The sequence below is a fragment of the Sorex fumeus genome, unplaced genomic scaffold (genome assembly GCF_029834395.1).
Source record: "Sorex fumeus unplaced genomic scaffold, SorFum_2.1 ptg000232l, whole genome shotgun sequence".
Taxonomy (NCBI): domain Eukaryota; kingdom Metazoa; phylum Chordata; class Mammalia; order Eulipotyphla; family Soricidae; genus Sorex; species Sorex fumeus.
Genome location: NW_026606289.1, coordinates 493,958 through 519,773, shown reverse-complemented (window position 1 = coordinate 519,773; position 25,816 = coordinate 493,958). Strand labels below are relative to the sequence as shown.

The following is a 25,816-nucleotide window of genomic DNA, read 5'->3' as shown; positions in this document are numbered from 1 at the left end:
CTGGGCTTGGGGAAACACACGGGGTCCCGAGGGTCCACCCCAGGCCAGCCGTGGACAAGACCAGCTTCCCGCCTGCTGTTCCATCTCACCGGGCCTCAGTTCCTTTTTTCTAACTTTTGCAGGCTCCTGGGGGTGGTTCAATGCCACGGTTCAAGGATGTGGTGCCTGCTGGGGCTCAAGGAAGCCCGGGGTGCAGGAGCTGGAGCAGGTTCGAGGCTCGATTACACCCTGGGCTCCTGCTTCTGTTTCCGGAAGCACGCCCCACCCCCCACCCCACCTCTCACCCTCCAGGCAGCGCGGGCTGGGCTCCCTTGCCTTCCCACTGTCTTCGCTAATGATCCCTGAGACCTCCGGTGGGGGTAAGTTGATGTCTCCAAGGGCTTCGAAGGGCAGCCAAAGAACACCGCACACCTCTCTCCACGTCTCCCTCCGAGAGGAACCTCCGTGCCCTGTCCGGGCAAGCCATTCGGAAAACTTGGCCCTTCAATTTTTTTCCTCTCTGCCACACAGATGGGCTTTTCTTTTCCAGATGATTCTTCACATGGGGGTTTTGGTCGAGGCAGACACACCCGTGACACATGTGACCCATGTGAGGATGGCAGAGTTCTGTCACACTGCAGTCCCTTAGGAAGCACGGAGTGGAGAAGAGTTCAGATTGGTTCCCTTCGGGCCCGGAGGGCCGCGCCACTCCCAGTCAGGCAGCCTCCCAGCCGGAGGGTCCCGACACCCGCTCCGTCACAGTGCTTCTTACGTAGTCAGCACCTTCACACATCAAGAAGCAGCGAAGATGGGCCGGCAGGACAGCGGGGAGGGCACTTGGCTTGCGCGCGGCCCATTGGGTTCAATCTACAGCCTCTCATAGGGTGCCCCAGGCACTGCCAGGAGTGCAGAGCCAGGGGCCAACCCTGAGCATCTCCAGATGTGGCTCCCCCAGCCCCCATAGCAGCGGTTGCTAAGGGGGGCCAGAGACATCTTATGGGAAGGAAGGTACTTGCCCTGTCTTGCAGACGACTGCCACCTCCACCCAGGCCTGAACCCCAGTCGCCAGGACTCACTCCTGAGCACCGCCAGGTGGGGGTGGGCTGAGGACAAGCAGTTAAAAGGGCCCGAGAGGTAGGACAGGGGAAGGCACTTGCCTAGTACGGAGCCTGCCCGGGTTTCAGCCCTGGCAGTGATTATGGTGCCTAGAAACCAGACAGGCGTAATCCCTGAGCACAGTCAGGAGGAAGCACTGAGCACAGCCGGCTGTGGCTGAGAAAAACAAGAATAGGGACTGAAGAGACACCCAGCGGGGAGGCCACTTGCCTTGCACATGGCTAACCCGGGTTCTAGCCATTCTCAGCACCCCACATGGTCCTCCAAGCCTCCTGAGTGCAGAGCCAAGAAGGCAGGAGTAAGCCCCCAGCACAGCTGGGTGTGGCCCCCAAACCCAAACTCAAAACTGTAGCACTGTAGCACTGTCCTCCCGTTATTCATCGATTTGCTCGAGCGGGCACCAGTAACGTCTCCATGGTGAGAATTGTTGTGACTGTTTTTGGCATATCAAATACGCCACGGGGAGCTTGCCAAGCTCTGCCGTGCGGGCAGGAGACTCTCAGTAGCTTGCTGGGCTCTCCGAGAGGGACGGAGGAATCGAACCCAGGTCGGCCGCGTGCAAGGCAAATACCCTACCCGCTGTGCTATCGTTCCAGCCTCAAACTCAAAACATAGAGATAAAATAAACAATCATGTTGAGGGCTGGACAGCTAGTATAGGGGGCAAGCGTGTTTGCCTTGCAAGCAGGCGACCTGGATTCAACCCTGGGCGCCGCATAGGGGCCCCAAATTCCCACCAGGAGTGATCCCCGAGTGCTGACGCCGGAGTCAGCCCTCAGCACCGCCAGATTGGCTCGGAGGCCTGAAACGCACCAACACTGCTGGGAGTGGCCCGGAGAAATCCTAGTGAGAACTGAAAACTGATATCCAGAAAAACGGCCGCGAACTAAAACGGGTGGGAGATGAAGGCGGGCGGGCGGCGTTGGAAGCGTCCAGGGCAAGCTTCTACGGTCAGGCTCAGCCCCACGGCCAACTGCCCATCTCTTTCGTTCCTCTGCGCTGCACACGGGCCGCATGTCAGCGCGCGCCAGCTGTCTGTCTCCCAGGACTCCCGGGAAGGGCCGCGTGCGGGCCCCACTCAGGGGGCTGGGAAACAACTCCTGCACGTTTGTCCATGGTGTCCTGGCGGCCTCGCTCCTGGGCCAGCGGCATTTCTGTCACCACAGGGACAGCAGGAGGCAGAGTTCAGGGGGCAAGACACGAAGGAGACGCACAGGGAGAGAGGGAGGAGGCAGAAAGGGGAGCCACTGCAAAGAGAAGTAGGGGGGGCATTTTATTTATTTATTTATTTATTTATTTTCGCTTTTTGGGTCACACCTGGCAATGCACAGGGGTTACTCCTGGCTCTGTGCTCAGGAATCACCCCTGGCGGTGATATGAGCAACCCCCGGCCATTTTATTTTTATTTTATTTATTTATTTATTTGCTTTTTTGGTCACACCCAGCGATGTACAGGGGTTACTCCTAGTTCATGCACTCAGGAATCACTCCTGGCGGTGCTGGGGGACCATATGGGATGCTGGGAATCGAACCCTGGTCGGCCGCGTGCAAGGCAAACACCCTACCCGCTGTGCTATTACTCCAGCCCCGAGGGGGGCCATTTTAAAATGTCATCAGCAGGAGTCTCTTGGGTGTGGCCCCTCGCTCTAGTGCCACTGGAAGCGAGGGGGACACCTGGGGCTGAGAGGAGGGTGCCTGGGTTTGGACTTGGGAGCCCCCTAGAGAGGTAGCTCTCTGGGGTATTTGGGGCACATGGTCACTGCCTTGGCCTGGGGGGGTGAAGCCAAAAGAAATCACCAGAGGCTGGAGTGATAGCACAGCAGGGAGGGCGTTTGCCTTGCACGTGGCTGACCCGGGTTCGATTCCCAGTATCCCATAGGGACCCCCAAGCACCGCCAGGAGTAATTCCTGAGTGCAGAGCCAGGAGTAACCCCTGCGCATCGCCAGGTGTGATCCAAAAAGAAAAAAAAATCACCAGCGAGTAGAAAAAGCCTTGGGTCCTACTGCAGCCTCAGGCCTCAAGGTCCTTCAAGCCCACTGTCCTTGGTTGCTCAGAAACGGATTATGTGTACCCAGGAAGGCCGAGGTGTCTCCCTAACGTGTTTTCTGGAAACAAGAGAAGCTTCTTGCTGGAGACCCCACTCGAGCAGACACTGCCCAGGGTCAAGTCATGGCTCCCCCTCTGACATCTCACGTGGGCCACTGGGCACACCTAAGCCGGCAACCTGCTGGAAGACTTAACAGAATCAGCAGCGCCCACACCGGCGCCTCAGTCAGTGCAGATGGAGAGCGCGATAAGTTGCAGGCACATTCAGCAAAGCAAACGATTGGCTGGCGGAGCTGAAGGGATGAGCACACCGTAATCCCATGGAGCCACGAGAACACAGCGGGCTTGAGGAAGAATTAAGTGATGGTGATAATGCGGTGGCAAGATGGGGACCTGCCCTCAGGTTCCAAATGTTTAAAGTGTTTCTGATGTTATCGGAGCGATTGCATCTGGCATCAGGTTTCAGCGGGCAAAATGGAGGTGGCTCCCTGGGAGAGCACAGGCCTCACACGAGTGAGGTGCTGGCCTCAGTTCCCAGTACCACGTGGCCCCCTGAGCCCTGCCTGGAGCCCTCCCCGCCAGGTCCTTGGAAGCAACTGCACCTGGGGGGGCTCTGCCCGAAAGGCTGGGCAGCAGAGGCCGGAACTGATCACATGACTGATCACGCTGAGCACGAGGGGCACAAGGGGGGGTTCCATGACAGCCCATGGGAGGGTGGCTTCTGACACCAAGGCAATAAGCATGCACCCCGAAGCCGGCATGGCAGCGGAGACCACGGCAGGTTGGTGCAGGAAGCCTGTAAAGAATGAAGGTCTTCCAAAAAAAAAATTGGGGGGTGGAGCAATAGCACAGCGGGTAGGGCGTTTGCCTTGCACGCGGCCGACCCAGGTTCGATTCCCAGCATCCCATATGTTCCCCCGAGCACCGCCAAGAGAGATTCCTGAGTGCATGAACCAGGAGTAACTCCTGTGCATTGCCGGGTGTGACCCAAAAAAATCCAAAAAAAAAGAAAAAAAAGAATGAAGGTCCTCAGGGCTGCGGGCTGCAGGAAGGAGCGGGCGTGAGGGTGTGCAGGCACACTTTCAGCTGGGTCAGAGGACCAAGGGCTGCGCGTGGGGCCGGGGAAGATGGCACCCGAATGCCACTTGAGCGTGTTCTGCAAAAGTACGCGGGGGCTTGGAGACGGTGCGCGGGCCATGTGCTCCACACGGCCCCCTGAGCACTCTGCGTGTGGTCCCCCAACAAAAGACAAAAGCATCACAGTGACAAAGCTGCGGTTGCTTTTACAGCAGCAGCAAGGGAACAAAGCAAGCATGTGTTCTGACGCCGCGGGAATTGGGGCTGGGTCTCCCGGCCGGGAAGGAGGTGGGAGCCCACTGATGCTGGCTGGAAGGCGGCAGCCTCCTCACTGCATGAGGCCAGGCTCCAAAGTGGGGGGGCCTCGCCCTGAACATCACGAGTGCCCTTTTGGCCGGACCCCACGCCGAGCCCCTGCGTCTTGTCGGAGGAGCGGCTGAGTTCGGGAAGCCAAGCAGGCACGCGCGCTGGCCCACCCGTCCCGCCTCCCTGAGCTGATTCAGCCGTTTGCATCGCAGCCTCTCGAGCAACAGGTCAGGCCACGGACCCAGGCTCCTTAGCCCTGAGGTCACTCACCAGTCAGCCCTGAATGAAGAGCAGAGGCCGGGCTACGGGGCACTGCCCACGCTGGCCCTCCAGCACTGCCTCTGACCCTCGGCTCCCTGAGTGCGGGCCTGGAGCTGCCAGCCCGCAGCACGAGCACTACCTGCAGTGACTCCCTTGGCAGCTGGGCCCAGCCAGAGCCCATCAGGCAGAGCAGACCTGGGGACACATGGCCAGGAAGATGTGAGGAGGAGGAGGAGCCCAGCATGGGCGCGGTGCCCTGGAACCAGCATCTTCCAGCCTCTTGCCAAGGCAGAGAGCCTCCCCTGCCTCCATCACGTGGTACCAAATACCCCATAAGACAGATTTCCGGAGCCAGGGACACGGTTCAAAGACATAGAGTGCGTGGACTGCAACGATAGCACAGCAGGTAGGGCGTTTGCCTTGCACGCGGCCGACCCGGGTTCAGTTCCCAGCATCCCATATGGCCCCCTGAGCACCGCCAGGAGTGATTCCCGAGCGCAGAACCAGGAGTCACCCCTGTGCAACGCCGGGTGTGACCCAAAAAGAAAAAAAAAGACGTAGAGCGCATGAGCAAACTCCCGGCCCCTTTTCCATTCCCAGCATCACCGGGCAAGAGCCCCCACAACACAGCACGGGGGGTGGCCTGAGTGAGAAACAGCAGAGACAACCCCCCTCGGGCACTGACTGCAGGTCCATTTTCAGGTTTCTGCTGGTCTGAGGCCACTTCCTAAACCTGGCCTTTGTTCTCCCATGTTGCTCCAGGTGCTGCCCAGCCTCCCCACAGCCCTTGCTGACCCTCGGTAAAAGTGCTCATGGCCAGGGGCCAGCCAGCCAGCCCGTTCAGAGCCCACCCGCTCCTGACCAGACCCTCCCCCTGCATGTACCTTGCCCCCACCAGAGCTGTGCCAACTCTGGGTTACACGGGGATGGTTCGAGCCCCCGTGCGGGAAGGGCTGGCCTGGGCACAGCTCCCAGGGATGCCCCCCGCAATGTTAGCCTACCTGGCACACCTCACCACCGGGCACTAGAGTTGGGGAGTCCTGCTCAGTTGCACAGTTGAGGAGAGATAGTTTTCTCTGTTTTTGACCCCCAAATGTAAGGTGCTCAGGTGAGCACCGGAACCAGAGATAATCACCTCGTGGTCTGTGCTATTCGAGGAAATCCCTGGCTGGAAAGGGGAAGCTGCAAATAACTCTACTGTTCTCTTCAGGGGGTTCCTGAAAATCCACCTACCTAGACTGGCTTCAACTAGCACTCCTCAAGTGATCGCTCTCCTCGCAAATAAAGAACACATAACGTACCAGTTGGTCCATCAGCACTGCTTCTGACCGATTGTGGTCACCATGCAAAGCCATTAGTGCTGCCTCAGCTCCGCCCTCTCCCAGGCCTACCAGCCCCAGCCCAGCCAGCCGACACTCTGCCGCTGGCCTGGCCCCACCAATCCGAATCCATGCTAGGCCCGAGAGACAGTACAGGGATTAAGTTCCGGCCTCGCGCTGCTCGCCACTGTTTGCTCCCTAGTGCCACGAGTACCTGGCCCCACCTCGGAAGGGATGTCCAAGCGCAGAACTCAGCAGACTCCCAGAGCACATCCTGCTTTGACTCAAGCTCATCCCCTTCCCCCCTAAGAAAACTTGAAAAAAACCAATCCATCATCCCGGCCTCTGTCTACCTATGCGATGTACCCACCAAGCCCATTCAATCGACTCAGCCTAAGACCCACTCCCTGGCTGTGCTCACCAATCCAACTCATCAGAGCCTGAGAAGTCGTAAAAGGATTAACACCCCCCCCCCATGCCCGTCTCTCCTGGTCTTTCTGTTTCTGTCTGTTGGCTAACACCATCAAAAATATTGACCCGGGGGCTGGAGCGATAGCACAGTGGGCAGGGCATCTGCCCCTCACGCGGCCAACCCGGGTTTGATTTCTAGCATCCCATATGGTCCCCTGAGCACCTCCAGGGGTAATTTCTGAGTGCAGAGCCAGGAGTAATCCCTGTGCATCGCCGGGTGTGACCCAAAAAGCAAAAAATATATCTATGTATATATTGACCCACTCATAACCCATGTAGAACAAAAATGGGCACATAATATTTTGCCAGTGTCTTGGTAAAAAGGGGGGTGAGGGAGGCACACTGGGGAAAAGTGATCCTTTGTGATCGACCCATCCCAGCATCAGTGGCCGGGAAACACGTGGCATGCCTCGGGGCTGGCAAAGGCTGTGCTAACCTTGGCACAGGCATTCCGAGTCCCCTGGCTTTCCTATCTTTCTCAGAAAAGGAGGAGGCTAAATGGTGAAACAAATTAGTTTTTATTGAAATCTATATAGACAGATCCGAGGGGAGAGAACGGGGAGTACATGATCACGAGAGAACAGGAGCTCCTCCAGAGTGGAAATAAGGCAACAAAGATACATTGAGGCAAGCAAGCGAGATACGGGCTTGAAGAGAAGTGCCTGCCAGGAGTAACGCTCTTGCCTTGGTGGCACCGGACCCCAGCTCCTTCCCTGGCACCACAGAGTCCCTGCCAGTAGTCACCGCGGAGCACAGAACCAGGAGTAGCCCCTAGGCAGCCCTTGTGTGGCTCAGCGCCCCTTCCCCACCAAAAAAATCCCAAACGAAAGGAAACCAAATCCATCAGTCCTACCCTCAGGGCCTGTGCATGCCTGCCGGTGGCCCTACAGGTGGTTGTCCTTCCGTGACACCAGTAAGCTGGGCTGTGCCTGATTTTTCTGGTGGCTACTTCGGGGGAGTCCACAGTCAATGGCGACAGTTGTGGGGAAACGGGGGAGGGAATCTCTCTTCGGCTGCTCTGAAGAAAGGGACCACGGACATCTTCAGGGTAGATTCTATTGAGTTTCCTGGCGTTTTGGTTTTTGCTTTTGGGCCATCCCTGGCAGGTCTTAGGGGACCCTCTGGGGTGCTGAGGATCCATCCGGGGTTGGCCACGTGCAAGGCAAATGTCCTACCTGCTGTGTCGCTGAGCCCCCAACTTGAGTTACTTCTGGTTTGGGGCCACACCCAGGGGTGCTAGGGCTATTCCTGGCTCTTGCTTAGAAGTGACCTGACGGTGCTCAGAGGGTGTGTGTGGTGCTGGGGACTCACACCTGCGTCTGTCACGCGCAAGGCAAGGCCTTAAGCAGAGTGTCTTCAGCTGGCTGGAGGGGAGGGCATATCAGGGTCCTTGTTAGCGAGTGTGCAAGGCCTGGAGGTCACGCTGGGGGGCTGAGGAGATGCCCAATGGGCCAAGCATACGCCTTATAAGCAGGAACCCCAAGTTCAAACCCTGCTCCCCTGGGCACCACTGGGTGTGACCCCAAACGGGCACACAGGGCAGGGGACAGGCCCTGAGAATCATGGAACCCCGCGTGCTGCCACACGTGGAAGCAGCTTCGTTCTTATGCTCGATGCCCGTGTCAGTGGATACCTCCAGGAGCTGGGAGCCGAACGCCAGGGCCGCTACTCCGGTCAGCACGGGGATTGCCCTTCTCTTTGGCTTTCCCTTTGGGTGCTGGGTTTGAGTCACATCGGGCAGTGCTGGGAACCCATCCCAGGTCTTCCTCACACAGAGCCTGAGCCCTGGCCTTGGAGCTGTCTCCAGGCCCCACCGGTCTGTTTCTGGAAATCATATTTCCATTTTCAAAGAGTCATTCGTTTTATCTCAATTTTCAATGACTGGCCCGGGTATATTGAATATTTTTGATTTGAAGTTCCTCCTTATCCCAAGATTTATGTCGAGGGTGAATTTGAATTTCCAGTTGGCGCTTTTGCAAGGAGGCAGGACCTACTCCGGGTTCCGCCAGACTTTTGCCCTTGCAGCCAGTGACAGCTTGGGTCCCAGTCCTTGGAATGGCCTGACATTTTCTGTGTGGCTCGCAGAATGCTAGTATTTTCGGAAAGCTCCTGTGTGTAACCCGCTGCTTGGGACACACTTGTCTGTGCCTTCGTTGACATTTTGCCCAAGCTCCCTTCCCGGTCACAGCCGAGGGGCGCTCGGGCGCACAGCCCCAGGCGATGCCGGGAGGGGCAGGCGGTGCAGGCCACCACCAACCCCTGGGGGACCGGGCAGAGGCTCCGTTGTCACCTGTGGCCTCGCCTGCCTGCTCAGCGTGGGCTGTTTGGTTTTCTTGGTGACGGACCGGTCGTTTTGAAAGGAGAACTTGGTTGTTGTTGCCGTTTCAGAACCGGCCTGTGTGAGCATTGTGGGGGCACAGGGTGGGCGGGAATGGGCCTCCGGCCTGAGCCCGGCTGGCCGGGCGCCCGGGCCGCCTCGTTGCCTTAGGAACGGGAGCCATGAGCAGTGACTCAGCACAAAAGCCGAGGGGAGGCCGCTCCCCGGTTCCTCTGCTCTTCCTGACTTTCATTCTCTCGGCTGCGCTGCACGAGAGGGAGGGAGTGTTTCCAGGTCACGGCTGGGCTCTGGGGGGAGACTGAGCCAGGCGGGTGCTGCGAGGATCCCCCCACGTCTGCCTTCCCCCGAGGCTGCTCCCGGACCCCTCCCTCTCTGCTCATCCGCAGCCTTCAGTTGTGGGGGGCCCTGTGCCAGCTCCCCTCGGGCTCACTCTGCACCCTGTAGCCTGACGCTGGCTCGGAGACTATCCGGGACGTCTCCGAAGCAAACAACCCCCCAGTGGCCTCCCGCTTCCCACAGGTTACAGCGGGTGTGTGTGTGTGTGTGTGCGCGCGCGCGTGTGTGCGTGTGTGCGTGTGTGTGTGTGTGTGTGTGAGACGTCATCCCAGCTGGCCTGGGACCACCTGGGTCTTCTCTGCCGTTTAGCCCAGAGCCCATGACGCATCAGGAGTTCCGGTGCTGGAGCAGCGGCGGGGCGGGCACGACACCACCCCCCTGTGGGACCGGGGCTGCAGTCACCCGCCGAGAGGAGGCCCAAGGGCCAGGGCGTGGGCGCGGGGATGGCAGCGATGACGGCAGCTCAAGGAACAAACGGGCCCTTCGGAAGACAAGACAGGCACGGTGCGCACAGCGGGTGCCGCCCGCCCGCCAACAGTACAAACAGCTCTTGGAAATTTCTGACCTTGACGACTTTTTATCAGACCCACTCGATGAAAGCAGCTGCACAAGTTGATCAAAATGTATCTTTGGGGGGAATGCAAGGCCTCCTCCCTACACTCTTGTCCCTGACCTCTCTCTTGGCTCCTGCCTCGGACCCCCACCCTGCCTCTGCATTCAGGGGGCACTCCTGGTGGGCCCGGGGCTCAGGGGGGTGGTGTGTGTGGTGAAATAGTCGTGTGCAAAGTGACTGCCCTCCCCGCTGGACAATCGCGCTGCCCCCCTCCCCATGCTCTTTTAAATTTTCGTTTTGGGGGCACACCTGGAATCGTTCAGGAGCTGTTTCTGGTACATTGCTCAGGGATCACTCATGTGGTGCTCAGGGGAACCTGGGTCTCCAGCTCTGGGAGTCTCTCCCTGGCCCCCAAATGTACATTTGTTTTGTTTTGTTTTTTTTGCTTTTGGGTCACACCCAGCGATGCTCCGGGGTCATTCCTGGCTCTGCACTCAGGAATCACTCCTGGCGGTGCTTGGGGGACCATATGGGATGCCGGGGATTGAACCCAGGTCGGCCGCGTGCAAGGCAAACGCCCTACCAGCTGTGCTATCGCTCCGGCCCCCCAAATGTAGATTTGTGAGGGTCCATTTGAAGGTGGTGCCAAGTCTGTGCAATGGTATGACTGGAGGTCAGGACAGTGGAAGTGGTGGCCAGGAAAGTCCCCTCAGGCTCGTCCCCACCAGAAGAGAAAGCATGGATGCAGAATAGGAATAGACACGGGCAGGAATTTTCCAGAATTGACAGAAAACAGAGAAAATGTCAACCTGGAGTTTGAGAAGCAACAGTGGAATTGTTAAGAACAAAGGCAGGGGCCCGGGATGTGGCTAGGGCTCGGGTGCGTGCCTGAGGCCCGGGTTCGAGCCCTAGTGCTGTGAAGTGAAGAACACAAGCAGAAAAACGTGGGGACAGGATGTGGCCAGCAGCAGTGTGCACGACACACGCTGAGGAGCCCAAGCCGAGAGGGGTCTCCGAGGACACGCACCCCCCGAAGAAATACATCCAAGTCCACAGCCCTGGACAAAGGACTGTCACAGAGGGAATCTCTGCGGAGCAGGATAATCCAGGTGCAGGGATCCACCCACTGGCCACTGCTGGGAATGCATGACAGGCAGCGAGCCCCCAGGTCCTGAGGCCCCGTTCTCAGGAGTTGTTGTTGTGCCTTTCTACCAGCACTCTGGGCTAGGGCTCATGCTTGGCAGTTCTGGGACTCAAATCCAGGAACTGAACCTGTGGCCTCACTCCTGCCTGGTGATTTGAGCCCCTGAGTCCTCCTCCAGGAGCGAAAGCATTTCTTTTGGCAATGAAAACGCTGTGAAGAAGCTTCTGAGGCTGGAGTGATAGCAAGCTTGCCTAGCTCACAGTCGACCAGGGTTCGATCCCTGGCAAACCATAGGGTCCCCAAGCCCCACCAGGAGTGCTCCCTGAGCACAGAGCAAGTACCGTGCAATGCTGCGTGACACTAAAACTAAAAAAAGAAGGTTCTGGTGGACCCAGGGACAGGGCTCAGGGATCGAACACATGCCTGGCAGGCCTGAGAACATGGGTTCCATCTCTAGCCACACACACACAAACACACATGGGTTCTAATGATGGTTGCCCAACTCTGTAACTACATGAGAACCCGCCGAACCACTTCCAACAGGTAAGCCTGATGGTTTGTGAGAGTATTTGAACAGAGCTGTTAAGAAGCCAGCATTTTTGCTCCAGCTCTCTTCCTGAACACACATTCTTGTGTTGGTCCTTGGATGTTGGAGGAGTCGAGGTCAGAAGCACCATAGAACGTGCCCCTCCCAAAGCTTCCTGAAGCTACTCCCCGCCAAGAAAGGAAGGCGCTTGAGCAAGGCAAGAAGAGGGTGGCGAGAAGGAATTCGCAAGAGTCCAGGGCTGGCAAGATTAGAGCGAGGTGAAGGCTCATGGTTCCCTGAACAAGCACATCCTTGGCCCTGATCCCCGTACTCTGTTGGCTGAGAATCCCCGGGAAGGGCCTCCTCTGCAAAAGCCTCCCCCGAAGGGCTGGCAATGCCAAGGCCCACCCCGACTGTTGGCCTAACTGCTGTTACAGTCTGGGGTTCTGGGGTGTCCTGGTCAGCCCTAGTGAGGCAGTCTGTAAGATAAGCACCACGCCCGCTTCTGAGGCCTGAAGTACCCCCCTCCCCCACGCCCGACTTCTGTCTCCAAAGCCTGTTTGGTTTTTTGTTTGTTTGGGGGCCACATCCGGTGATGCTAGACACTCAAGGATCACTCCTGGCAGGCTCGGGAGACCATCTGGGGCGCCAGGGATCACACCTGGCTCTGTCACGTGCAAAGCCTGCGCCCTCCTCACTGTCCTCTCTCTCTTGCCCTCCAAAACCCTTGCTCTTGCACGACTCCTCCAAGTGCCTGGTGGTTAGCTGGATGGGTGCTTTGCAAAGCCCACTAGTCTCGACACCCATTCTGCTGCTTGGTGAAGAAAGGCCGAGGGAGTTCCTGGGGGTGGAGAGGGCTGTGGGTGACTCTCCTCAGCCAAAGTCACTGGGTGTCACTGGGTGGGAAAGCTCTGAAAACAGCAGCACTGAGCGGACATGCCGAGACCCACAGTGAGCTGGTGCCCCGGCGTGGTGGGGGCAGCGGGTAGGGGGTGGGGGTGTCACTGTTGTAGGACTTTCTGTGGGGGGTGAAGGGACTGCAGCCTGGAGAGGGTCCCAGTGGCAAATGTGTGAAGATATTCAGATGCAAGTGGCACAGTCTGGCACTCACATGGTTGGGGGCCTCTCGGGTGATGCCTGAGGCAGGTAAGCGCCCTCCTCATGCCTTGTTCCTTCTGGCTCCGCTCCGAGCTCTGGACAGAGCCAGCTGGTTCCATGTCTGAAAGTGCTGGCGCCAGTGAGAAGTTCCAGCTGTGAGAGCCCAGCACAGGAAGAGGGGTGAGACCCTAGTGCCCCCCCCCCCCCCCCCGCCAGCTCCAACTACCCTGCGGACTTCCTGTCCCCACAGCAGCTGGCCTGGCTTTGCCCCTAACCGGGGATGAAGTTGTTCTGTTTGGTTTGGTTGGTTGGTTTTGGGGGGCCACACCTGGCAGTGCTCAGGGGCTACTCCTAGTTCAGTGGTCGGCGGTCACTCAGAGAGCTTCCTGGGGACCATGCAGTGCCAGGGATCAAACTCGGGGCCTTGCACATGTAAGGCAACTGCTCTACCACCGAGCCACTGCTTCCAGGTTCCGTGTGCTTATTTTGATTTCAAAGGCTCATTCCCCCTTTTACTGGTGTGGTGACGGCAGGGGGCGACCGCCCAAGTGGTGCTCTGGAGGCCTGGGGGGCCCCTCCCGGTAATTCAATGCCAAGGTCCAGGGGGGCTCGGGATAACTGGGTGCCCGCCGGCCTGTGGGACCACAGGGAGCCTCCGGGGGAGCACGAGGCGCGGGGGATGAGGTGGGCAGATGCTAGGCCAGGCCCTTCCGTGCCGGTGCACTCTGTCTTCCGCTTGGGCTCGGAACGTGAGCAAAGCCGCGTGTTCCCAGGCCTCTGCCAGGCGGCGGTGGGGAGCGGAGGCGCAGGGGCCCACGGGCTGCAGCTCCGCGGGTGTCTGCGTTCACGCATCCCGCAAAGCTCTGCAGCGTGTAGGAGGAGAGCGGATGAAGACCCGGCTCCCACGGCCTGTCCCCGCCAGGCGGGATGACAGTTCCCACTGCTCTGCAGTTGCTATGGCAATGCCAGGCCCAGAATAGCTAAGACAATGGCGGGAAGAAACGGGGGCCTTCCCCAGCACAAGCGTTGACTGGTTCTGGGGCCTCTGCGGTTGAGCTGCTGGAGCGGGGAGACGAGAGGGCACCTGGCACAGCGAGCACAGCCCCGCGCGGGTCCGAAGCACCTGCCGAAGCCCACAGAAGCGGCGTCTTTGGAGAAGAGGCTCCGCACCTGACCCCCCGCCAATGAGCTGGTGGCAGCCGTGGCGGCGGAGCCTGCAAACGCGTACCCCTCACCTCTGTGCATGAGCCAGGCGGAGAAGGCGCGAGGCTGCCCACCGCTCTGGAAGCTTCCAGCCAGCCTGACCGACCAGTCCCACCATCTCCCTCCCTGCGCTACCTGCATGTGATTGGCAGGTGGGTGGCGAAGGCGGCTGTGGGACCAGGTACTGAGCCACTTCCTGGCGGGGGGCGCTTGTTTGTTCCAGGGCCACCTGCATCATCCGCCTGGGGACCGTGGGACAGCGAGACAGAAGCCATCTGTCCTTGGTTTTGCTCTGCTCCCCGCCCCAATCAGTTCTCTTTCCTTTCCGCAGGCAGCTCTGCAGACCTGAGAAGCAAGACCAGATGCAGAAGTGCCACTCCCTCTCCTCCCCGCCGTCTCAGTGCCCCCCCCCCCGAATCTAAAACAGAACAACAGCCTGGCACAACTGACTCCGCTTCCAAAAGGGCTGACTGGGAAGAGCAGAAGCCAGGCACCAGAATTGGCCCTGTTCCCGAAGGTGCGGCGGGACCACAGGACAGGAGGGCAGGGTCACTGCTGGGGCTCAATCACAAGGCTCCGTGCAGAAGGGCTGGCACACCGGGGCCCGGCCTCCAGGGTCAGAACTCGCTAGACCAGGGCCTGAGAAACAGGGTAAGGGTAGAGCACACGTGCAAGGGAAACAACGCCCCCCACCCCACCCACAGCCCCCAGGTTCTTTTTTTCTTCTTTTTGGGTCACACCCGGCGATGCACAGGGGTTACTCCTGGCTCTGCACTCAGGACTTACTCCTGGCAGTGCTCAGGGGACCATATGGGATGCTGGGAATCGAACCCGGGTTGGCCGCGTGCAAGGCAAACGCCCTGCCCACTGTGCTATCTCTCCAGCCCCAAGCCCCCAGGTTCTATCCCCGCCCCATATGCTTTGCAGATGTAAGAGGCTCAGGTCGCATCTTTGGCACAGCCCGATCCCTGATCCCAACTGGGTATGTGCTGCCAAGCTGAACAATCAGGAAGATGAGAAAAGATGAGCTGGAGAGCTAGCACAGCGGGAAGGGCATTTCCCCTGCTCATGGCTGACCAGGATCAAATCCCTGGAGTTCCCCAAGCATCTCGAAGAGAGGAGTGATCTCCGAGTACACAGCACCGGGGTGACAAAACCCCATGCTCCTGTGTGCCTAGGGGCTTCACTGGCCTCAGAGGACTCAAGTGGTGCAAGTCATAGAATCAGGTTTGGTAACCGGCAAGTGCCTTCACTCCATACTATCCCTCCGGTTCTTTATAAAGTATGTTTTGGTTTTGAGCCATACCCAGAGGTGCTCAGGGGCTTGGGGGCCTCTATGAGGTGCCAGGGGCTTGAACCTGGATCGTCTGTGCAAGCAAGAGCCTCATCTGCTGTACTATCACTCCAATTCTTATTTTTCTTGTTTCTATTGGGGCCACACCCAGCAGTGATCACGGATGGAACCCCAGTGGCCACCGCATGCCACTCAGCGCTCTGGTTTTGTTCATGAATTCTGTCCAGGCCCAGAGGGATGGTGGCTCCCCATTAGAAGGCCTGGGGAGGGAATGCAGGAAGGGGCGTGCACACGAGTGGGAGCTTTGGGATGACTCCAGCTCCCAGCCTGGCCCCCCCGTGCTCCCTTGAAGTAGCGTTACCATGTTACCTCCAGCTTGGTCCACGTAACCGGAACTGGCCATCCTGGAGTGTGAGCGTCAGGGAGGGTCATACCGGGGCACGAAACCCAGTAGGCAGGCTGGACTGGGGCCAGGTTCTGGGTTCTGTGTCACGTAGCCCCGATGGGGAGGCTGCCCGAACCACAGTAAGCAAAACACAAGCCAAAGGAACCCCGACAGCTTCTCTGGGGGTGGGGTAAGGCTTGCGAGGTCCTAGCAGCTATGGGTGGCCATGGGCCCTCAAGCTCTGGCTGTCCCTGAAGAGGCTCAGTGCGGTCCCCAGTGCTACAGTGTGTGGTCACCTCAGTGCTGGCCACCAGCAGCTCCTTCCCGCACAGCAGCAGGAATGTGTGAGCCTGGCGAGTGAATGGAGCCCTGGTGAGGACGCAGGCCACAGTGGTGGCAGGACGGGAAGGGGAGATGAAAAGAATCACTCGAACGTGCGGCCAAACCAATAGGAAGGCGGACAGGATGCTTGCCTTACACGCGGCTGACCCAGGTTTGATCCCCGGTACAGAGTCCCCTGAGCACTGTCAGGAGTAATTCCTGAGCACAGAACCAGGAGCAACCCCTGAGCACTACTGGATGTGGCTCCCACACCAAAACATATTTCAACAAAGGAAGTTACTGGGTGGGCTCTGTGCTCTGAGGATGGGGCCCAGGAACCTTGGAAAGAGAGAGGCGACTTGAGCAGAGAGGGGAATGACTTGGGGTCTCGTTGGGGTGGGGAGGACAGGACCGGCTCCACCCCCATCCTGTGAGGCCCAAAATGTCTCGTCACTGCGGGCCCAAACCTGACTGTCCAGTGGCCCCTGAAGGATGGCGGCCACCGGGCCGCCAGGGGGTACAGGCCAAGGCACGAAACCTATTCTCACCTGGGTTGGCCCAGCACCGGTAACCTACTGCAGGGATTGGACGCATTTCTGCCAAAAGCCGCTGGTTTTCGAGATTTGTTTCTGGGTCTCTGGGATCATGGCCGTTAAGCAGTTCAATCAGGAACCAGAGAGGCCATGCCTCCAATTATATAGCTGAGCCGGAGGTGGTTTGTGGGTGTGTCTCCCACATACCCAACTTTTGGCTATTTACTTTCTTGATAAACTTTGCCCTAAGTTTTTGGGATTTGGCCAAAGGCACAGCAGCAATTTTGGGGTATATGGAAGTCTGAAGGCGCCATCAGGCTGCTGATGCACTCGCCTTACAGGTACAGATTGACCTGCTGGCGGCACCATATCCCCTTGAGCAGAGAGGGGAAATAGCCAGTTCTGGCCACCGAGGGCTTCGTGTTCTAGCCTCAGTGCTTTCGGGTGGAAAGTGACGGAAAGTGGACGGCGCGGGAGGCCACGGAGTGCAGAGTCTAGCTGCCCCGGAGGCGCAAACACTCAGGGTCGACACTACAAGACGCAGGATGCGAGGCATGCTGGCGCCCCAGAGGAGACAATGGCGAGCTGGTGCTCTTCCATCAGCTAAGCCGCAGCAGTCTGCATGACCGTCCCTGCAGAGACACTGTAAGGGGACAGAATGGGACAGGTCACAGCACGAAACCAGGAAGACCGAGGAAACAGGGCACAAGCCTGTCATGCGAAGTCGGGGTTCGATCTCCAGCACCAAGCTGGGAGGAATCCTGGGTGTGGTTCAGGTGTGGCTCCTCAACCAACCAACCAACCAACCAACCAACCAACCAACCAGCCAGCCAGCCAAGAAGAGGGACTGGGAAAGAAGGAACAAATTAAACCCCAAATCAGTTGGCTCAGGGGCAGCAGAGATATGTAGAGCGGGGAGGGTGTCTGCCTTGCACGCAGCTGACCTGGGTTGCATCCCCAGCACCCCATATGGTCCCCCAAGTCCGCCAGGAGTGATCCATGAGAGGACAGCCAGGAGTTAGCCCTGAGCATCGCTGGCTGTGCCCCCTCCCCCAAAAAACGTTGGATTCAATACAGGCAAAAACAAAGAAACAACGGAGACAGTAAGAAATCCCAAACCCGGTTCTTTGAAATGGCCAGTACCATGACTGCACATCTAGCCTGGGTGATCCAGAATGAGGCTAAGAGGTGGGACATTCCGACAGGCGGGCAGGCGGCTTAGTCACTTTATGCCACTCAGAGGAAACTGAAAAATGGGCATAAGAAGCAAACTGAACGGCTGGACGCAGAGACAAGGCCTGCGGGGTCAGGGCAACACGTGAGGCTCCAGGTCTGATTCCTGGCACCGCCACCCTTGCCAAGTGCCATCCCAGGCTCCACCGCAGAGCATCCACTGGCCCAGAAACGAAAGGGAAAACGAAAGTGACGGGAAAAAAGAAAACGGAATCGTCACGAAAAACTTTCCCGCCAAGAGCATTCCACTGGCCGATGTCCCCCGGGTGGCCACTCCACACAGAGTGAAGCTGGTGAGGAAGCTCCCAGCTTAGGGACGGAAGCGCCACTCCCTCACACAGACGCGGACACGCCCGACAGCCATGAGCAGAATCTGCAAATAAGAACAACGCACAATCACCTGACATGGTTTTCAATGGACTGCATTTTCAATGGTGTGGGGACATTCTGGTCCAAGCGGGCTGACATGCTGGACTCTGGAGATTCTTGGAATTTCTACGTCGTGCCAGGACACTAGCATGTCACACCTCATTTCTCCCAATGACCAGCTGAGGGCGGGCTGGCTGGTACCCACTGTGGGCTCTCAGTCCTCGCCACGCCCCACCCCGGCCCCTCCATGTGCATCTCCTGCTGCCTCAAATCCGCAATCGGTGTGGTTTAGCACATCAACAGGCCAATCCTTCAGGCGGGGGGCAAGAATGTCAGCACTAGCGTTTCTACTCAGTACTCTGAGGAAGGCCCTCGCCACTGCAATAAGGCGACAAAGAGGGCCAGGAGGCAAATGGCCTGGGGAACTGCATTTGCAAAATAAACGCGTCTAGGTTTAGACCGGCCCACCGAGTAACACCACAGAAGGCCAACAATTTACAGGGCTCAAGTGAGCTTCGAGGTACTAACAAGGAAAGTCAGGGAGTCAGTTCGAGGAACACAGCACACGCCCAGCACCGCCAGGAACAAAGAAAGATGACAAGGTAAAATAAACCATACGTCTCTAGCACATCCCAGGCCGGCACTGTGACCAGTCTGGTGTGTGTGGCAACTTCCTGTAAGAGGAAACAGCCCTGAGGATTTGGGGTGGGGATTCGTCCAGAGCCCTAGGTCAGGCTGGGAGAGCTTAGTGGGCTGAGTTGCAGGCTTTGCATGCAAGGGACCCGAGAATCCATCCCCAACACTGCTGAGAGAGAGCAACCCGAGCACAGAACCAGGAGCAGCTTGAAACCATGCACGCACGCCGCATGCACGCCCCTGGGGAAGCTTCAAGTTGACAAGGAACGCCACAAGTGCAGCCAGAGGTAGGATGTAAGTGTTTATTCCTCCCGACAACGGGGCCTGCCCTATGCCGGGCTCCACGGGCACCTGCTCAAGGCCATGGTCCCATTCCCTTTCTCCTGGAAACGCTTCCCCGCCCTCTCCACCTGCTCCCTCGCTCCTTCTCTCCTTCGCGGGTCTTCTCGCTGGATGCCAATCACTGGAGCTCAGGCCCCACCTGACAGGGAGGTGCTCCTCTGTTGGCATCAGTGCCGGGCCAGCCTCAGGGGAGCCCACCTGGTGTGGGGACATTCTGGTCCAAGCGGGCTGACATGCTGGACTCTGGAGATTCTTGGAATTTCTACGTCGTGCCAGGACACTAGCATGTCACACCTCATTTCTCCCAATGACCAGCTGAGGGCGGGCTGGCTGGTACCCACTGTGGGCTCTCAGTCCTCGCCACGCCCCACCCCGGCCCCTCCATGTGCATCTCCTGCAGGTGGCGACCCAGGCAGGACTTCAAGCAGTCGGTCGCCCTGTGTGCCCCCCAGGGCCGTGAGAACTGCCAATCATGAGAACTTTGACTTCCGGGTTTGGAGGCTCTGCCCAGCGGCCAGATCAGCTCTGGAACTCATCACTCTCCTCCGGCAGCTGGCTGCTCGGGTGCTCCAGGCACAGGCCTAGGGAAGGACAGGGAGGATGGCACCATGGGCTCCTAGGCCGCACCGGCTCGGGTGGGGCAGCTGGGTACCTGGCAGGGAAGTGGACGAGAGGAGCTGCAGGCTGTCCAGGATGCCGTCATTATACAGGGCCAGTTTGTGCAGCATCTTCTGCCGGGCGGGGTTGATGATGATCCGGGGTGGCTGGGAGGACGCGGAGCTGCCTGGGAGGGAGCCTGGGGGGAGGGCACCTCAGCTCAAGGGGGTTGCCCTCCCCACGCGCACCCGCAGCCTTCCTTGTTCCTGCTTCCAGGAAGTGGGCTCCTGACCTCCCCGCAGCCACCTGGGGTGCAGCTAGTGAGATGGCACAACCCCAGCGGCCCTGGGCACCCTTCCAAGGCTGGGCAAGTGGCCTGCCCGAGAATGTGGCCTTCAACTTCCTCAGGCCTCACGAGCTGGGGTGAGCGGCCCGAGGCTGCCCCGGCTACCTTCCACAGCTCTGATGGTGCCCCCTGGCGTCTGGCTGGCCGGCCTCGGGGTGACCGGGATGCAGGGGTCCGCTCCTGAGGCCGGGCTGTCTGAGCTGTCCTCGCTCTCCTCTGGCTGGTTGGGGCCCTTGTGGAGCGGCGCTGCGGCCGGACTCTGCCACAGCCCGGCACTGCTCAGGGCGCTGCCGTCGGTAGACACGTAGGAGTCCTCCTGGGGGGAAGGCGGGCCGCAGAGGGCAGCCTCCAGCGGCAGCGTTGCCTGCAGCTTCTCCAGCTGCTCATAGACCTTTGGGAGAGAAAGGGGCTCTGGCTGGGACCTCGCACCCCCGATGCTGCCACGTCACTCTGCCCAACCCACCAAAGTTCAGGCCCAAGAATGCTGGCTCGACCTTTAGTGTTTCTCGAGGTATGCTGAGGCAAGAGATGGGGGGGGATCCACGGGAATGGGGAGTGCGGGGGGCGGTGAGGGGGACCCAAGGATCCAGGCCGAGCAACACACACTTCGGAAGGGACTCTCGGGGGTACGGAGGATGCTTGCCTTGCATGCGGCCAGCCCGGGCTGGGTCCCGAGTAAGCCCTGAGCACCGTGGGCTGTGGGCCCCTCCTCCAGAAAGCCAAAAGCCAACATAATGGACTGCCACTGCGTGCTGCTGTCACCCTGCTTCTCGCAGTGGGCCCCTGCCCTGCAGATCCGCCTCCAGCAGGCTCACCTGGGTCATGGGCGGCCTCCTCTTGGCCCGGCGGTGCAGGCAGCAGCAGGCCAGCTGGCCGAGTGCCAAGCCCAGTTCGGGCGGGCACGGCCCTGGCCTGGGGTCCACGTGCTTGCTGTAGATCCGGGAGGCGACGGAGGCGGCCCAAGGGTCAGTGGCCGCGCCCACCTGCAGCGCGGTCTGGGGGCTGGAGAGGGCCACCCCGGCCTCCTCGGCCTCCTCCTCCACCAGGTCTTTCTGCGGGACAGAGCCGGGAGCGTGGTCCCGAGGTGCTGGTTGTCTGGCCAGGCCGGAGCCCCGAGGGGGTAGTCGGGGAGGGCCCTGGGAGGCCACGGCACCCCGCACCCACCCGGCCCATCACCTCGGGAGGCTCACCAGGTACTTGCAGCTGCTTCCCTGTGTGCTCACGGCCCTCTGGCCAGCCAGCGACTCCAGCACCACCTGCACAGAGGCTGCGTCGGAAGGTGCCCGGGCCCCCGGGGCGCGGCTGCCCTCCCACGTGCCCGCTCACCACGCCGAAGCTGAAGGTGTCCGTGTCCACAGCCAGGCGGCCAGTCTTCACGTAGTCCTCGGGGAGGTAGGCCAGGGTGCCGCGGACAGAGCGCGTACGGGCCACTGTGCTGCTCTGGCCGGGGGTGGCCGCTGCAAAGCGGCTGAGGCGGGCGAGGCCAAAGTCGCCCAGCTTGGGCCTCAGTCTGTCATCCAGGAGGACGTTGGAACTGCGAAAGGAAAGCCCACGGGTCAGCTCGCCCCGCCCTGACAGCTGTCACGGGCGGGAGCCCCCGCCCTCACCTCTTGACGTCTCCGTGGATGAGGCTGGGCCGGTCCTGATGCAGAAACTGAATGGCGCGGGCGGTCCCCAGAAGGATGCACAGGCGCTGGGGCCACGAGAGAGGGGGCCAGGCCCGGGTCTGCGGCGGCAGGGGGAGCAGCTGGAGCTCACCTCTCAGAGCCGAGGGGCCCGGGAAGGGAGGGGTGCTGCCCCATGGCCGTACCTGGCAGTGGAGTCGGTCCTCCAGGGAGCCGTTGGGCAGGAAGCCGTACACCAAGCAGTACAGGCCACCCTGGGCACAGTAGCCGGCAAAGTCCACAATGTTGGGGTGACGGAACCTGCTTCAAAATGCGGGGCCTCAGCGCGCCGCCGCTCAGCAGCCTGGCCGCGCGGCGGGGGCTCTGGGCTCACCGTGACAGCTGCTCCACCTCCGTCAGGAAGCTCTGCTTGACTGCGCCCCACTCCAGGTCAGCCTCCTGCACCCCCTCCCCAGGATACGGGGGGCAGTGAGGCTCCGCACTCGGGCCTCCTGCCCGGGCGCCCGCAGCACCCCCGGGGAGCACCCACCTCCTTCAGCCGCTTCACTGCATACAGCGTGTTCCGCAGCACCGCCCGGTACACGCACCCGAAGCCGCCCTCCCCGATCTTGACCTCGTCCGAGAAGTTGCGGGTGCCCTGGGAAATCTCCTGGACGGGCCAGCAGAAGGGGGAGGGCTGCGCCCCGGGCAGGACTGAGTCGGGCCTGTCTGGGCTGGGCTGGGGACGGAGACCCCGGAGTCAGGATGAGCCGGGGAAGGCCAGGGCTAGCTGGGGGTGCCCCCAGGCTTCCCACTCACCTCTGAGCTGCCCCAGGGGGCAGCGCCTACCCACCTTAGTGAGTGAAGGGGCTGGAGATGGTGAGGGGGGCGCCAGGCTGGGGCCGGGACCAGGCTCGGGCTCAGAGCAGGTTTGGGGGCCTGGAAGAGTTTCACAGAGAGACCAGTGCGGGTGGGGGCGGTTGGGCAAGAACAGGCACATCGCCACCCCGACCCCTGGCCCCTTACCTGGGGTCAGGAGCGTACAGGCGGGGGACAGCACCTTCTGGCTGTGGACCTCGGTCTCTGCCGGGCCACCGATGCCGGTGGGCGTGGGGACAGTGGAGCTGGGGGGCAGCAGGGGAGTCGGAGGGTGCCCTGGGACGGCAAGGAAGCAAGAGGAGGGTCAGGCACGGGCGGGGGGGGCAGGAGCCGCGGGGGCCCGGCCCCGGGCGTGTCGCTCACAGGCCGCGATGATGTCCCGCGCGCGCAGCAGCTGCAGGTGCGTGAGGATGCGCAGGAGGTCGGCCACGCGGGCGTTGCGGTTGATCCACGGCCACAGGACACTGGCCGTGCGCTGGCCCGAGCGCTCGCACAGGCGCAGCTCCGTCTGGTCGCGCACGATCAGGGCGGCTGCGGGGCGCGCGGGCGTCAGGTCTGGAGCCGCCGCGAGACCCCCGCCCCGCCCCGCGGCCCCCGCCACCCACCGAACTGGCACCAGTCGGCGGGCTCCAGGGCGTCCATCACTTTGTAGAAGCGGCACATGACCCAGGGCGGCACCTCGTACAAGAAGTGCTGGGCGCCGGGGGCATCCGGGGTCCCCGGGCCCGGGCCCCCAGCCATGGCCGCCGCCGCGCCACCGGCCCGGGGCCTGTCGGGGCCGCCCGGTCCGCAGACTCTGACTCACTTCCCCTTCGGGCCGGCCGCGTGCGACGCCCGCCGGGGCGGAAGGGGCGGTGCCCGCGGCCGCCGCGCCGCGCGGCCACACGGGGGCGCCGCGTTCCCGGCCTGTGCGCGGCCGCCGGCCCGGCGCCTTCCCGGAGGAGGGGCCGCGGCACGGTCCCGCCCCCCGCCCGCCCGCACGCACGCGTGGGTGGCCCTGGGGACGGGTGGGCAGCTCCGGTCGTCAGATGGGCGGCCTGGCGGGTTCGCGCCCTCGCGGCTTTTGCCCGCTCTCCTTGGGTCTCCGGCCTCTGCCTCGCATTCTCCCTCCCTCCCTGCGTGGGCCAGAGTCCCGCCCCCCCGTTTCCCGGAGGCAGCCAGCCCCCAATCCTGGCCCGTCGCTTCTGACCGCCCCCCTCCCCGCGGGCGTCTTCCAGCTCCCACCAAGCTTGCAGATCCAGGATTCTCGGTCCTCATCTGGCCGAAGGCGTGGGACCCCAAGCCGGCGTCCTTGGCACCCCCAAACCTGCTTCCTGCAGCAGCCTCCCCCCCCCCCGCCTGCCCTGTGCCTCAGGTACCCCAGTGTTTGAGTTTTCCAATTTAAAACTTTGGAGGAGGCTGATTTGGGCCACACCCGGCGGTGCTGGGGGTTTACTCCTGGCTCCGTGCTTAGGGATCATTCCTGGCGGTGCTCCAGGAAGTATATGGGACGCAGGAGATGAACACCCCCCCCCCAAGGCAAGTGCCCTCCTCGCCCCTCTCATTAAGAGCTTTGCAAGCCTTTTTTTTTTGATTTTTGGGTCACACCCGGCGATGCTCAGGGGTTCCTCCTCGCTCTGCACTCAGGAATCACTCCTGGCGGTGCTCGGGGGACCCTATGGGATGCTGGGAATCGAACCCAGGTCAGCCTCGTGCAGGGCAAACGCCCTACCCGCTGTGCTATTGCTCCAGCCCCTTTTCGAGCCTTTTCTTTTGGCTTTTTTGGGTTACACCCAGCGATGCTCAGGGGACCACATGGGATGCCGGGGATCGAACCAGGGTAGGCCGCGTGCAAGGCAAACGCCCTCCCCACTGTGGTATCACTCCGGGCCCACTTTTTAAGCTTTGAATCCCCGAATTGGCCTAGTTGGCTCCTTGGCCCTCGCAGATCAAGGCTGAGCTTGGAGCTCCCCAGGCGGGAAGCTTGCTCTCATCCGCCTCCCCCCACCCCCAGCCCCACCATACTTCCAGAGAGTAGCGTCCCCAGCTGAGCAGAGAGTTCTTCCCGGATCACCTGCCTCGCCCCCTGGACCCTCACACCAAGTCTGTTTGGGGCGAGGGTGTCCGCTGAGAAGGTCCTCCCGCCATCATGTCAAGACCCCCAGCCTACCCTCCCCAAGCCTGGCACAAAGACCCGATTAGGACACGGGTGGCATTTCATGCTCCCTTCGCGCTCAAGGCCAGGGCTTTAGAATGTGTCTGCATGTATGTGGGAAGCTGGGCTAAGCACCAGTGGCTGGGGGGGGGGGGGGGCAGGCGTGAGCAGGCCTGCAAACCCACAGGGACCGCAGCGCCTCCTTCAGGCAGTCCTCGCAGTTTGCACTCACCTGCCCCTCCATCACCTGCAGAGCAGGTGGCTCGTGACCATCCCGGGACAGCCCTCTCGGGCAGAGGGGGCACAGCACCAGGCTGTCCTGTGAGCTGTCTGATAATGAAAGCCCAGACCTTGAGTCACTTTCACAGAGAGATTTATCGAGAATGCTAACAGCACAGGATACAGTACTTCCCCACAAAGGTGCAAACGCGTCACTGAGAAAGGCATGCGGAGTATTCTTTGCTTTCACACGTATTAAAAACTTACAAAAATAAAAGGAAACTGCGTGCTGCCCATCTTTTCAAATAGGAAAAGAACCTTATGAAAAAAATCACTTGGTTTTACAACAAAAGACACAAACGGACATTTTTATGTAAATTTATAAGGCAAACTCTTTATATAATAAATAGGTTACAGGGTTCATTGGGGGTGTTTTTGAAACGTATACAGGTACATTCAGACAGGTTTACTGAAATGGTACAAATTTCCTTAATAAATTGCCTTTTGTTTTTAAATATATCAGTGCTTTCAGTCATTTGGCTATACACAAAGAACCTTTTTGAACACTACAAAAAAGCAATCAATATTTTTTGTTTTTAAAACGACCTACTAATTTTCTAAAGTAATTGTCCCAAAACACAAAAACTGAAGGTGAATGCGAATGAGGCTTTGGAGACGTCTCCAGCCCGCTCTTCCTTCCTACACCAGCACTGGCCTCGCCTGGCGGGGAGGGCGCCCCGCTGTCCCCTGTCCCCGCCCGGGCCCCGGGTTTCCCTCGGGGCAGGGCTTCTCTGGCAGGAGTCTGTCTCGGCCACGGGAAGGGGAAAAGGGCTTTTTCACACCAAGTCTGCTTGGGGCGAGGGTGTCCGCTGAGAAGGCCTCCCGCCATCATGTCATTGCCTGCGGGGCACAGCACGTCCGGCACGTGGGCCAGGGGACCGGATGGCGGCATTCCGGACAGTCCTGCTGCTGGCTGGCCTGTGAACGCGCAGTGACCTGTGGCTGCGGCCTGCTGCCCGCTGCCCGGCTCCTCCATCCCCCCGCACCCCAGAGGGAGGCTCCCGGCTCCCCTCACAGAACGGTCCCCTTGTCTGTCCTCGAACGTAACGATAATGGAATAATCTCGAGGGGGGGGAAGCAGAAGGATCCAC

The 25,816-nt window shown here is 60.3% G+C and overlaps 1 protein-coding gene across 1 annotated transcript; it reads right to left on the bottom strand.

The window, feature by feature from the left end:
• Positions 1 to 18,877: 18,877 nt before the first annotated feature.
• On the bottom strand, positions 18,878 to 23,142 carry IRAK1 (interleukin 1 receptor associated kinase 1). Its single transcript, XM_056108688.1, has 14 exons — positions 22,918 to 23,142; positions 22,676 to 22,843; positions 22,460 to 22,588; positions 22,287 to 22,372; positions 21,984 to 22,172; positions 21,828 to 21,892; positions 21,640 to 21,754; positions 21,437 to 21,555; positions 21,156 to 21,363; positions 21,020 to 21,085; positions 20,645 to 20,881; positions 19,935 to 20,220; positions 19,539 to 19,682; positions 18,878 to 19,467 (listed from the first exon to the last, which is right to left on the bottom strand). The coding sequence occupies exons 1-14, from the start codon at positions 23,051 to 23,053 to the stop codon at positions 19,406 to 19,408; spliced, it is 2,010 nt and encodes a 669-aa protein (XP_055964663.1). The 5' UTR covers positions 23,054 to 23,142; the 3' UTR covers positions 18,878 to 19,405.
• Positions 23,143 to 25,816: the final 2,674 nt, after the last annotated feature.